Raw genomic sequence first — 14,193 nt, 5'->3', positions numbered from 1 at the left:
CTACACAGACAAGCATTAGAGACCCAAAACTGCTTCTGGGTTTAGGAGATGATCCAGTAAATTATCCATAAACCTTATTTCTGATGCATTCCTGACACCTCTCACAGAAGGGCATTGAGGCTGTGGGACAAACACTGCACCCACAAAGCTTGATGTGCTGGGCTGCAGAGGGTGCCTGTGGCAGACCAGGCAGGGACAGGGAGATGAAGGTGAGCAAAGGAGGAGCAGAGCATGAAGAATAGGACAAATGACAGTGCAAGGAGTTAGAAAGCTAGCATGACACCAGTGAAGAGACTGACAGGAAGATTCAGGACAACACACTGCCTTTACGAGTAGCTCACAGCCAACCTGGCTTTGCTCTTCCACACTTCTATGGGTCTGTGTACCTCCCTGTCTCCCACTCTCTAGAATACCACAGCACAGAGGATTTGGGAGTTACCAGAGAGGTGCCATACTTTTGGCCTCACCCACTGAGGACTGACTGAATCCGGCATGTGACCCAAATCTCCTGCTGAAGCGTTTGCTTGAAAAGCATCAGAAACATAAAGCAAGGGGGGATAGCCCAACCTTGGAACTTCTTGCATCTGTGGGTTGCTCTCAAAGCTTCAGGCCATGAATTCATTCATCAGATCTGGTTGAGAAACTCCCCTGTATCTTTTGAATTTGTCTGAGAGCACCTTGGACAGGATTAAGATGCATTTAACTTGGGAGAGGTGGAAAAACATTGGTGCTTAGTTGTTAATAATCCCAGAAATCCTTCACGTGGATATGAACATACCTGAGGAATACTGTGCCTGGGAAGCCACCTGAACCGTTCTGTGTGCAGTGGCATTTCACACTAACCCCTGTGTGCATCTGAAGAACTTGCTGTTGGAACCTGCCATGTTCTTTGCTCCCCTAACCAAACTGAGCATGAGGATTCCATGAATGTTGCTCTTTGGTACCTTTTTTTCATATTAAGGTTAAATCTTTAAGAACTCCTGGTGCTCCCCTCTAAACTCCTGAGCTCCCATGGGATGAACTGAGCTGCATGCAATCACTGATGTGACTCCATGAGGTGCTGCATGCTGTGCAGAGCCCAGTCTCCAACCACGTCACAGTCTGAATGTCTGCACTACGCAGCCACGCAGTCTTACCTGGCCCTCAGCGCCCAGCAAAAAAGTGTCTTTATCTTTTGAGTGAAGCTCCTCAGCCACGTCTCCATCTGAGGTTACAGCTTCCAAAAAGTTAGACGGGACAAGCCCTCTCTGCTGGTTCAGCTCTCCCTGCAAGATCAAGACTCAGTTCCCACATCAGGTTTCCTGGCTGAGGCAGAAATAAACAGAGGAGCAGGCCCGTGCAGAGAAGGCCTGAGAGAAGCCCAGGGACACACTCATGTTGGAAGCATCCTCAGGAAATTTCACAACTCACATTCTTGCTTGCTTAGTTGCGGAACAACTCAGAATGCAAAAACACAGGAGATTACAAGAAGAAAAGCTGACAGTGAGCCACAACAAATATATTCCAGGAACACAGAAACATCAAAGTTGTAAACTGTGAAGCCTATTTGCACTCTACAAGCTCAAAAAATTCCCACTGACGTCCTGGAGGCAACTGGAACATGGTTGTGCCAAAGGCTACCTAGAGGCTTTTCATTTACTCTGGTACTTTGCATATGTTTATATATTTCTAAAGAATGAAGTACTGCTGGTACAACATTCTTGTCTCTGCTCACTGACATCTCGAGCTACAAACCAAGCTCGACTGTCATTCTAAAATGAATGACAGTTCATCAGCAGGTAGCTGGGTGAGACAAAACCACCCCTGCAATGTTGCTTGGACAACAGCACGAAGGAAGTCAAACAAAACATTCGCAAGACTCTCCTCTGAATTTACCCCAGTTGTGAGCCTCACCCTTTATGTGTGAATACAGACTTTTCTGTTCAGGAAAAGATGAGCTAAGGAATGTGCCTAACACACAGCTCACTGGCAGGCAGAGTCCCCAGCTATTCACAGTAAATCAAGCAGATATCAGTGTTTGCTGAAGTTGGGATGTGGTAGGACAGAGGTCAGTGTACATTTTTATCCTTGTGTTACCATTTCAGCCTCCTGCCCTAGACAAGACCATGTGTCAGAGTCCTTGGTGACAAATCAGCTTGCAGCAGAGAGTGATGCAGCTGCTGACGTACACTGCAGGAAAATGTGTTCTAGGCTTTGGGAAAGCTGCAGTCAAGTTACACCAAGAAAGAAACTCATAACCATGTGGATATTAGTTTAGAGGAGTACAGGCTGCAAGAGACAATCTGCCTGCACTGAACAGGGACGTGTTCATTTCTTCCATTAGCAAAATAATATATTTTGTCCCCTAATTTCTGCTGTCCTGCCACTAGATGGATTCCAAGGATTTCAGATGTAGCCAAAGGACCTTCCCAATCCCAGGACTTACGTAGTAGAATCCATCATCATCCATGGACCCAAACACAGTGATAACGTCCCCTGCACTGAAAGTCAGTTCAGCCTGCAATGAGCAAAAGAGAACAAATGAGCAAAATGATCCAAGAGGAGCACTGCCAGAATTTCTCACCAGAAACACAAGGCCACCCTGGGCTGCTTGTACAATCTCACCACAAGTGATGATGGCCACTGTGTGAAGACTTACAGGACCAGAATTCAGCAGGACAACCAAATTAGGAAACTGGAATTCAGTGTTAAGGAAGCATTTCATAAAATAAGACAAAAACAAAGCTTCAAAATGGTTGAAAACCACTAGGTTAGGTTCAAGACCTAACATCAATTCCAGAAAGTGGCATTGAGAAAAAGCTGAACAAACATCAGGACAAAAAAAAAAAAATATATATATATTTTTAAACATAAACACGAAATCCTCTTCCCTTGGATGATCCTTTTCAGGATGCAATGCTCAAGGGTTAGTTACTACCAGAAATGCATATGAACAGGAAGATCTAACCTGAGAACACAGAATTACTGCACAGGAGCTGTGATCTGTTGTCTGCCACTTGAGGGCAGAGTCCTTGGAGCACAAGACCAAGGTGAAAGGTACAAGTATTCTCATCTAATGGAAGACATCTCCCAGTGGCAGTGAAACAGCTGCTCTAAGATAGAAGATCTGGAGTCTCCAAATAGGCTGTGTAAAAGGCAAGTCCCATTGAAGAGACTAGCTCTACACACATCCTTTCATGTTTCTTCCTTTCATGTTTCATGTTTCATCCTTTCATGGGTCTCTTCCAGCCAACCCTTTCGTTGGCTGGAAGAGACCCACTTCTAATATATTTATATTATGTAGTTCCCAGCACTCAATTTCTCTCCTGAGGCTGTAGGCGCCTACTGCTGGTTGTGAATGGCTTTGTCCTAGCAGAAAGAAGCTTCTGGAGAACTTCACTGACAAACACAAAAAATTGCACAGCTGATCCCAATAGGACTTATTGCAGGATCATAAACAGCAAATCTAGTGACCAAATTCCTGATGAATCAAGTGACCAGATCTTCTGGGAGGGTGCATAGGGAGCAGCTCCAACTCTGCAACGTGGACAGGGTCTTACTGACAAGGTTTCAAAAGCAATCTTCAGCCAGATGTGTGAATACCTATGTGGATGCTGTTTAATGCATGCTCTCATTATACCTCTCCCAAGACAGCTCATCACCCCATAACACTCTGTCCTCAGAAGATTCTCTTGTTCATAAGACACCTGAACCAGGCAGCAAGCATTATCTGCACTGTGCCACCTCTTGGTCATCTGTTCTTTTTAGTATACATGGAGAGAACCTAAATTCAAGCCCCATTACCTTTGCTCAGAGTAGACTAATGCTGCTACAAAGGAAGAAAGAACAGAGCATCCTATAATTTAGAAAGCCTTTTTTTTTTTTTTCCCCACACAGTGCTCTGCAATCTTTCCACAGGAAATACTTATCCACAAAACTGCTGTCTGGATTATACCTAGAGACTGCTTGAAAAGCCACAATTTAGAGGACCAATCCATTAAACTGGAGCTAAGTCCTCTTTCTCGAACGAAGATCTACACAAATCTTTGCCTTGTCAACACAACAGATGAGCTCCAAGACTTTCACCATAAGTATCAGAAGTCAGTTCAAACCCTTAAAGGGATTTTCCTTTTACTGCAGGATGTCCAGGGTCACTTGCTAAAAGCAGAGGCTGTTCAGTCCTGTTTGAGCACTTCCAGGACGCTGCAAGGCCCTGAGATGCTCACAGAGCTTCACAGAGATGCACACTGAAAATCATTAGGGATATGCTGCTTCGTATTTGCAGATTGCTGAACACAGTTACCTCTGACAGAGTGTATCAGCAAAGTTTACATTTTTAGACTTGTTTTAGCAGCTATATTGTCATGCTATAATCACCTTAGTTTTGATCAAAGTACTAAGTGTCTCAGAACAGGTGAAAAAAGAGTGGAAAAAGAAACCTGTCAGAGGACTGAGCAGTTGCTGGTTACCTCTGCATCTGCATTTGGAGAGCTCTCCTTAGGGTTGTAGTCGAAGACAGCCACCATACTTCGAGGAGTCAGCAGTTCAGCTTCAAAGTCCTGATGCTTCTGTCCTGTAGGACAAAAACATAACAAGATTTACTGAGCTGTAAGTTAAAAGAACATTCCAAACCGTAGCAACTCCTTCACCGTTACTGGGAGTGAACTGAGTAGAAGTAATACAAAGGGGAAACTGAATGGGCAAGAGATCTTAAAGGCCCCAGAGATATCTGGTAAAACAGTCTTCTGCTCTCCTCCATCCCTTTACAATCACAGAACTGGTGACACCCTGCAATCCACTGTCCTGGTATCCCGTCTATATATATAGGAATGTTTCTTTTCATGTATTTTATTTTCTATTTTAACACGCACACTCAACACTGTCTCAAATGGACATTTCTCACCCCTCCACATAATGCTTTGCTGCTGAGCTACAAAACTGGTTTTCTGTGCGCCCATCCACACCAGCACAGAGCTCAGCACCAAGGGAAGGCAGGCCTCACAGCTCAGACATCGCAGTGCATTTCTACAACCTCCTGCTTGCCTGCTTGCTCAGCTCCATTTCTTCTTCTAGACTTATTCTGCAAAAACAAAGCCTGGCACCACAGAAAAGATAAATTGTTCACTTCTTCATCTTATGGATTTACACCCTGCTTCAGGTAGACACTGGGTGGCTTAGTAATGGGTTTGCAGGCGTGACATCAACAAATCTCAATACGCCACAGCAGGGTTAGAATCCCCTCAAAAGACACTGGATTTTAGGCACAGCAGCACCAGATGAGTAAGCAAAACCTTTACCTTCTAACACTCCCTGGTTAGTCAAAGGTCACTTCACTCACTACTAAAGAACTAAAGCTCTTCCTTCCTCAGAATGCCCATTTTCTTACAGTGCTCTAAAGGATGAAAAAGGGACTTGGATTCACACTTGGCCACAAAACTTGCATCTGCTCATATGATCATATGTTAGCAACACAGCATTCCTCTTCTCATGGTAATAAAGAGCAGTTCTCACCTGGATGAGACTTGTACTTCTCCTGTTTATCTAGTTCTGCTGGGGAGGAAAAAAAAAGTATCCAGTCAATGGATGTCCATCTTTTGATAGTGTCCACACCACACAACTGACAAACAACAATAAAAAGAACAAAGATCACAGCAGCAAACAATAGAAGCAAACTGTTCATGCAACTCAAAGCCTAAGCCAGTAACCATGACTCAGGGACGTAATAAGACGCAGAGGTCAAGCTCCAAAACTATAAAAGACATCACTGTTGTTAAAAACTTAACACCAGCAGGGATGGGATCTCTTTCCACTTCCTAGCAGTCGTACAGAGACAAACATCTGAGGGTCCTGTAAGCAAGTAGTACAAATTCAATGCAGTCTGTAATCCTATTGCAAAAAGTCAAAGAGGAAGCAGTGGGTGACACAGACCTTTCTTGGAGCGTCTGGGTTTTGGAGGAGGGACGGTTTGGCGGCGTGGAGGTGGAGAAAATGTGCCATTTCCTTAATAAAAATCCAAAAAAGCAAATAAATAGACAAGAGAAACAGACAGTGAATGGAAAGTGAAAAGCATCTTGAAGAGCGAACAGGCAACAGAGTGGCACGACACGCTTCCCCTGGGAAGCAGACACCAAGACTTCTGTGCACAGAGCCCCAGTCTCCATTTACCATATGTGGACTCAGATGAAGCATGATCCACATGCTAAGTACACAGAGAAATCCACACTGCATTTTTGCCCACTAATGATATCGCAGTACACAGCAGACAAACTTCACTTTGCAGCTTTGCTGCATTTTATCTTTCAGAGGGAGCATCACAAGGATAAAATAAAGCCTTTGTACCATCAATACCTGGAAAAAGCCAAGTGAGGGGCATCCCATCAGCTCAGGTGCAAAGGGACTTTGAGCTGGAGCTAAAACTTCTGCACAGAGCAGGGTCAGTCCTGCCTTTGGACCAGGCTGCTCAAATCTCTTCTCATTGGGTCTCTTCTCCTGGCTAACGAAGCCACGCTCCCTCAGCCTCTCAGTGCAAACCGCTCAAACAAATCCACTGCCCCTGCAAACTGTGTGGCTCTTCAATGCTTGAAAATGTCCCTTGAAGTTCCACAAGAGCGAAAAGAGGATTTCTGGAGTAGTCAGTATATGCATTCCTTCCCCAGCTGAGCCTGCAGGAGCTCCAGACCAACCACTCCAAGGCCCTCCCTTACTTACAAGGCAGTAGGAAAAGAAGAGGCACATACAGCCCAGCTGCCTAAAGAAACAAGATCTGGTTTTTGTGCTCACACTGCTGTGAGGTGTGTTTCTCACTACCACTGCACTTCAGAAAACACTTAAATCCATTGTTTCTGCAGTCTCAGAGCTAATGAGGTTTTTATTCTGAGAACATGCAGGGTGAGGGACAGGGAGCCCTGTACATCCACACGGGACAAAGGCCACCACAGGCATCTGGCCACCTCTGAGCACCAGAAGATACACTCAAGAAATGCACTACAAATGTTCTGAGTGTGAGAAAAGCCTTACTAAAATCTCTGCTCCCTCCAGACGTGAGAGGGGCTGCAAGTCACAAACCTATCAAAAAGCACTCAGCCACAAGATGAAAGGTAGAAAGGTAGACTGTGTGCCTCAGGACTCACAGGACCCTCAGGACATGACACCACTATTGCAGATTCTGTCACTCAAGCAGGGCCACCCCTGCAGGCTCAATTACAAACTTGCAAAAGAAGGGACAGCACGGAAGTCAGAACTGTGCATTGAGACTCTGGGGGCAAGCCCTAGGGATTATTTGGGTGGGCTGCATCAGCTGCAAAGCTTGACAGAGTGACTGAGCTTTCCACTTTCAAAGCCAGCACAGCACACACATTAAGAAGATACAGTACCTATGCTGTCCGTTGGTGGGTCAGCAGGAAGAAACCCTTGCTTTAGGAGCTGCATCTTGATTTCATTATTCTCCACCTGGACTTCAGATACCATGTTACAGGGTATGTATCCCTCTCTTCCTGCACATTCACCCCTGTAGAAGCCATCAGCATCCTTGTCTCCGCACACCTGCGAGGCAAAAGATAGGCCAAGGACTGTTGATGCTGCAGGGACCAAGACAGAAAGCAAAAGGAGAAAGGGAATCCAAAAAAGTCCCAAGATGAGGGGGCTCTGCCTCCCAAGGTTTATGCTGTCCTTGGAACAAGAAATGGATCCATATGGAGCAGAAGATGTTCACCAAGGTCTGCTCCTACCTTCAGGATCTGCCCCTCCTTAAACGGGAGCTCCTCTTCTGCCGCATCAGGGTTAGGAGACATGGAAACAGGATCGTAATCAAACAGGGCCACAAATATTCTTATGCCATCATCTTTAACAGTGGTTTCTGAAGCAGAGCTCCTTGGAGGACCTAGGCACAGTCAGGGGACACACCAGAGAAAATGTCAGCACCACTTCCCTGCCACAGACCCGCATGGCTCAAGTACTGCCCAGCAGTCCCCCTATGCAATTTCCAGCAGCCTCTCTTGCTGCCAATTCTCCCCTCCTTCCCCACTCACCTGGACTGGAAAGCAAAGGCTTCTGCATTTGGCATCTTCTTAAGCTCCTGCTCCCTCTTCTGCTGGGAGTCTGCCAGGTAGCTGAGCCAGGCAGCTCCTGGCCCCTAGGATCTTTATTACCAGATGCCTGCAATAGGAACCACCAGAGAGTTAGTAGCAGCCTCTGCCTTCCAACTCATGTGAACAGCGCTCAGCCCAAACGCACTCCACAAAGAGCAGTGCATCCAAATGCAACATTCCTCTTCAGGGACACTCGAGAGCTGAAAATGCTATGGGAGTTGGAAAAGAGAGCTAAATGCAGACAGGCACCCTGCCTGACAGTGATGTGAGGATGGAGGAAAGGGCATTTCAAGGGAAGGCAATGACATTACAGTCATCAACTACAGAAAGCTTTCATGAATCAGCTTATTTCACCAGGGATTCTCATTTGCGTCCCACAGTCTCTTGCTGTAGGTGGGAAGACCCAGTGTGAAAAGGAATACTGCATCGGTGACACTTGATCATTTGGCAGGAAAAGCAGAAGCAGCTAATACAAGAAAAGCCACGGAGCAGCACAGAACTACACAATCTCCCAGATATTCTTCCGGATGATCCTAGAGAAGGGTCCTTTCTCTGGACAACACTGAACAAAGCAAGATACAGGCAGGCCAGGGAAGCAGAAGGGAAGCTAACACCACTGCAAGCTGCTTCAAAGCCAGAATAGGAAAAGTCACCCAACCCTTTTGTGCAAGGAGGTGCTACGTATCCCCTTCCAAGGATGTTCGAGCCTCCTTCTCCAGCCAGGTGACTTACAGTCCTGCTCCCAGCCTTGCTCCTCAGAGCTGCTCTCACACCTCAGTGCTTCCTTCTCCTGGCAGAAGGATCGCAGGCGCCAGCTTGGAGACCCAGCCCACTCCATACCCTGCTCTTCTACTCTCTCCAGTCTGGTCAGGTTCCTTCTGCCATCTGTGTAGATAACTTCAGATTGACTGGAGCAATCGCTCCATTCCCCCTGACAGTTCTGGGCCCCTTCTGGCCACAGCCTGCTCTCAGGAGGGGATGAACAGGTCGAATCCTGATCGTCTTCAGAGTCATACTCAATGTCTATTTCCAGGCTCCCGGAGCTGGAGCAGCGTGCTGCCATCCCAGCAGGTTCTGCAAACCCTGAAACCACTGTTTTCCCATAGTTTCTTCGAGAGGCGCTTTGCCTAGCACGAGTGTACGCATCAAACCCCTCCTTACCAGCAGAGCTGCTCACAATGTTCAGCTCCTCCCGGAGGCTGGGAGCTCTGTACAACCCGCCTCCCATCTGGCTGCAGTTGCCCAGCAGACGACTGCAGTGCTCTGTGGAATCATTCTGTCTCTTCCTACCCATCTCAGGTCGACCCCGCATCTTCTCTCGATAGTTATTTCCCTTCTTCTTGCTCCGAGTGGGGCTTTCCCCACTCTCGGACTTCAGATCATTCTGTTGGTAGCCCCAGTTCCAGTTTGCCCTTTTCTGACTCCAGCTGGGGCTCATGTGGTCAGCACTCCCTCTACTCTCCTTAGCAGTCTGCTCCTCCCGTGGAGTCTGAGCAGACAGATCGGGGGAGGAATCACTACCATCTGCCTTTGGAAATGGATCCTGGGTGCTTAGTGGTTTCTCAGACCTTTCTGCAATGTACGTAGGTGCTTCCAAGGAGCCTTGAGGATTTTCCTTTTCCTCTGTAACACACTTCTCATCCTCATCCTCATCTTCATCCTCATCCTCATCCTCAGTCACTTCAGGGATGCTAAACAATTTCTTGCTGTGGTTCTTCTGAAGTGGGAGCTCTAGTATCCTTTCCAGAATCTCCTCATCGCTGTCAGTATCACAAAGATCCATCTGTACCCAGCCCCCGAGAAAAGCCACAGCCAGGACAAGCAAAGGAAAAAAAGAGAGGAAATATGCATTAAAAAGAGAGATAAAGTTACAGGTGATTCCCTCCCAGCACAGCGATATGGAGCGGCGACTGTGGGCTGCAGAGAAGCAAGGGTAGGAAGCAAACGATAGCAATGGGTCTTCTGGCAAAAGACAATCAGATGAACTAGCAATGCAGTGGGAAGCAAGAAAGGCCAATGCATGGAAGAGCTCCCTCCCAGGCCCTGCCTCCACACAGACAGCTGTCTGCAACACCCTTCATCCTGCCTGCTGGAACCCCCACAGCTCCACCACTCCCAGTGTGGTTGGGGGACAGGAGCTGAACAGTTCCTCTGCAGCTGCTCATTGCACATTGGAGCTGCTCAGTGTCCAGGAACCTCTCTGCACACACACTCACAGCCTGTGACCACAAGAGGACCCACAGTCCTCCCCTATCTCTCCGTCCTCACAATGGAACGTAAGGAAATGACCCTGCACAGCAAAATCCTGTAGCTCCAGGGAGACATGCATGCTTCTGTCTCACCTGAAAGCTTGGAAAGAGCCTACCAGGTCACAAAAACCTTTTGGAAAAACACTACTGAATTTTAAAATTTGTTCTAAAAAACGGTCTATGTTATGTTTTGCCTCCTACTACCTTTATACTAAAATAAAAAGGTAGAATCCCAGAAACAGAGCATAATTTAGGCTAGAAGAGATCTGGAGGTTTGTATTCCAACCTTCCTAACAATTTACATCATGATATGTTCTAAAAACATTTACAAGTTACAAAACTTACGTAGCTACTGATGCTTTAAGCTACAGCCATGAGGATGCCAACACACAGAGAACTAAAAACTGAACCACAGAGGGAGAAAAAGGCAGTTGTAAGCTGTCTGGTGATCACTCCATCCTCCATAACTTTTTCCAAACAAAAGCTGGTCTTGAGTTGTATTTAGGAAGAGTTAGAAGTGACCTCTGGAGATCTGTAGTTGAATCTCCTGCAAGGGCACGACTGCATTATGTGCAATCTACTTGGCAGCAAGACTTTTGCCAACACTAAAGCAGTGTAAAGTTGTGTAGCTGAGGATTGGAAATGCCAAAGAACAGAGCTCCTCCACCTCTGACCCACGAGATCTGTCCCCAGGTTGCAACTCTCACCTGGGAAAAGATTCTGTACTTCTGTCCAACATGAACCACACTGCAACTTGTGGCTGTTGCTGTTTCTGTACTATTTGCCACCAACAAGAAGACTTTGGCACTCTTCTCCTTGTAAGCATCTTTCAAATAGTTGCAGGCAGCTACTGGATCTCCTCATTGCCAGACCAGTTTTGGGAAGCTTCCGAACACTCTCCCCACAGGACATGCACTCTAGATTCCACCTCTTAAGCACTTGTTAGCAGCAATTATTAATACACAAATTCACAAATGCAACCATAAAAATCAGACCAGTAACACTTATTTTAGCCATTTATGGAGTTGTGGCCTTTGCTTTTGAGTTTTGGTACATTAAATGGTTCCTAGGGAGTTGAAGCTGCAGCTGTGTAAATGTAAAGAAGTGAAAGAAAGACAATGAAATTCTATAACATGAGAAGGATCTGGGACTCCATAGTCCATTAATAATCCAGAAGAAAGCTAATAATCTATTAGAGGTCAAACATATATAATCTATAATCAGAGCCCCTCCATTCCTTATCCTACAAATCCTAAAAGAGTTGGCTGAGGAGACCCGAAATAAGCCAGAATGTTACTGAGCATGCAGAAGCCCAGGAAACTGCTCTGCTGAGGCTCGGCTGAACTTCTGCCATCATCTTCTCCCACACCACAGAGCAGTGAATGGAACCTGTGCCTCGTGGTTCGCTACCAGGCTCTCCTCAAGCTCCTGACATGCTGCTCTGCAGCTCCAACCTCCCCAACCTACCCTCAAGAAGGGGAAAAAGAGCAGCAGCAAATTTACTCCAGATTCATCACACATTCTGCTACTGACTATTTAATGCTCACCAGATCCACTCCATCTGTGTTGCAGGCTATGAGCTATAAAGGTCAGCAGCAGTGAACTACATCTGTTCTACATAAATTAGGACACATTCTTTCAATAAAGGCAGACTACATTTCCTTCAAATCTTTCTAATTTCTCAGCCATTCACCCTTCATAATTTCCCTCATGCATACTCATTTCAACTGTCATAATTTGTATGATTACATCCTACTTTCCAGTCATGCAGATTTATGTACATTTCCTGATGCAGATGCATTGTTTTAACTCGTTTTAACTGTTTTAACTTCTATATGTGTAAATCTCTCATGGTTCCACTTCAGCAGTCCTTCCTCACTTGTAACATCTGAACTGCAAACTCATGGCACTGTTCCCATGTGCAATCCACCCTCATTGAGAGCACGAAGATCTAAACAAAACCATCTGAACAAACAAAGCTATTCATGTTCAGGAGTGTTTGTAGGACTGAAACCAAATCATTAATGCCTCTGCTTTGCTTTTGGAAGGATGGTGGACTGGGACGAGATCTATAGACAGGCAGACTTCACAAACTCCTCACTGTTTACATCTATATTAAGAACATGATCAATAGGATTGATTTTTCACCCTGGGTTCTAAAGTTCACATTACACTGTGTGTTTTTCCAACTAATTAAACCCTGAGTACATTTACTACTTACAAACACCCGCCGCTCTCACACAGAACTTGCATTTTACTAGCATAAGACAACACTGAGAATAAAAGAAGAGCTGGCAGGAATTGAGCCAAGCACTGCTGAGAGAGCTGGGCTCAAAGCAGCCTCTTCCGTGAGCTGATGACATGGGATGGCTGCACTGGCATTCCCCACAAGCATAACTGCTACAGGTTACCTTCTCCCCATTCTCCCTGTAACAGGGCTCTCTTGGATCCCATTTCTTCTCATCCAGAGCTTCTGAAGACAGTTCATCTTCCTCTTCCTCCTCCAATATATCTGAAAGGTCTGAACTACGGTTGTGCTCAGCAAAAAGAGTCAGCTGTCGTCTTCCTATTTCAGACATTTTTTCTTCTTGCTGTGGAAAAGCAAAGCAGACTTCTTTCAGGCACCCTGTCTATTTGAGCATTCATTCACTAGTACATGTGCAGGTCAAGAGTGGCAAGAAACAAAATGAACAGCACTCTGTGCAGCAACTGGCACATGCACACACAAACATGTGCACAGACACACAGAACTGACGGACACATTCTGTTGCCTGCAAAGAAAAGTTTCACTTGAAACTGCAAACTTAGGCACATCAAATACAATCCACATCCCCTCCATTGGCAGAAATTTATCCAAGGTCAAAACAAACCTCTCTTTTCACTCTGGACATTTCTTTCATCACCTCCTTGCTAGGTGATAACCTCAGGAACTCCTGGCAGCTGCTTCCAGCCATGTTTGCCTCTCGGGAGGTGCCCTCCATCTCCTCAGCCAGGTCGGGGGAGGGCAGGGGCTCTGGGCTCAAGTTCTTCTCCTTTGCTTCTGTCTCTCTTTCAGCACTGGGACTTTTTGGTGACTCCACAGAGCACGTATGGCAGGTCTCCATGCGTATCTTCAGGCTGTTAGTTGGGCTTTCTAGCTCTGGCATTTTGGTTATGTTTTGCTCCAGCTGGGAAACAAACAAACAAAATTCATCACCAGGATAACCACAGCACCTGTTGCAGGACCATTCCTGAGCCCCCAGGTGCACGCTCTATTTCCGTTCCTCTGCAAAGGACCATTAAGGACAGATTGAGATGTTCTTGGTGTCTATGCCAGCAGCCCAGAAGCCAACGACAGCAGTGGGCTTTCATCAGTCACCTCCTTTGCTAGCTAGTTATCTAAAAGACAGCTGCACTGCAACAGAGTGCAACTGTGGCTTAGGCATACTTTGAAGATGTCTACACAAACAGACTTCTGAGGAGATTTACAATGCAGCTTCAAAATGTCCCCTGGGCTCAGGCCAGAGTTAGGCAGGCCTGGACCTCATATTTAACCTACCAGGTAGACTCCTATTGCCCTGCTTCCTTTTGTTAACAGCTGAATAAAGACAGACATCTCAAGCAACAAAGATGATTTGTGTCTCTGAAGCACCAATTTTGTTCTTCTGACTACAAAGGAGAGAAAGCAACTCAGTCGTGTGCAGCCATCTACACCAGACGTCTAAATGTGGGCAAATGAATCAAAACGACTGACTTGTGGTGCCAGAGCAGCAAATGAGTGGGGCATGGAAAATGACGGCTATAATTTTTGATTCAGTGTCTCAATTTTATTAAGGATTTATGTGGCCTTTGATCTTGGGCCCACACAGCTGCTGATGCTTAAGCAGTTAAAAAAGTCT

The 14,193-nt window shown here is 46.0% G+C and overlaps 1 protein-coding gene across 9 annotated transcripts in view; it reads right to left on the bottom strand.

Annotated features, from left to right (window-relative positions):
* The window catches only part of TSPOAP1 (TSPO associated protein 1), a 65,236-nt gene that overhangs the window by 8,544 nt on the left and 42,499 nt on the right, over positions 1-14,193 (bottom strand). For 5 of the 9 annotated variants that reach the window (XM_048967135.1, XM_048967128.1, XM_048967134.1 and 2 more), the window contains 11 exons: positions 13,186-13,482; positions 12,727-12,906; positions 8,725-9,849; positions 8,007-8,133; positions 7,707-7,858; positions 7,353-7,521; positions 5,908-5,979; positions 5,491-5,529; positions 4,449-4,552; positions 2,426-2,497; positions 1,137-1,265 (listed from right to left, as the gene is read on the bottom strand). In XM_048967135.1, coding sequence (XP_048823092.1) covers positions 1,137-1,265; positions 2,426-2,497; positions 4,449-4,552; positions 5,491-5,529; positions 5,908-5,979; positions 7,353-7,521; positions 7,707-7,858; positions 8,007-8,133; positions 8,725-9,849; positions 12,727-12,906; positions 13,186-13,482 — 2,466 coding nt within the window. The remainder of the gene's footprint in view (positions 1-1,136; positions 1,266-2,425; positions 2,498-4,448; positions 4,553-5,490; positions 5,530-5,907; positions 5,980-7,352; positions 7,522-7,706; positions 7,859-8,006; positions 8,134-8,724; positions 9,850-12,726; positions 12,907-13,185; positions 13,483-14,193) is intronic. The other 4 variants (XM_048967129.1, XM_048967131.1, XM_048967132.1 and 1 more) reach the window with 4 other exon arrangements.

The sequence above is a fragment of the Lagopus muta genome, chromosome 20 (genome assembly GCF_023343835.1).
Source record: "Lagopus muta isolate bLagMut1 chromosome 20, bLagMut1 primary, whole genome shotgun sequence".
Classification (NCBI taxonomy): domain Eukaryota; kingdom Metazoa; phylum Chordata; class Aves; order Galliformes; family Phasianidae; genus Lagopus; species Lagopus muta.
The sequence above is the reverse complement of the archived record's forward strand: the minus strand, read 5'-3'. Positions and strand labels throughout refer to the sequence as shown.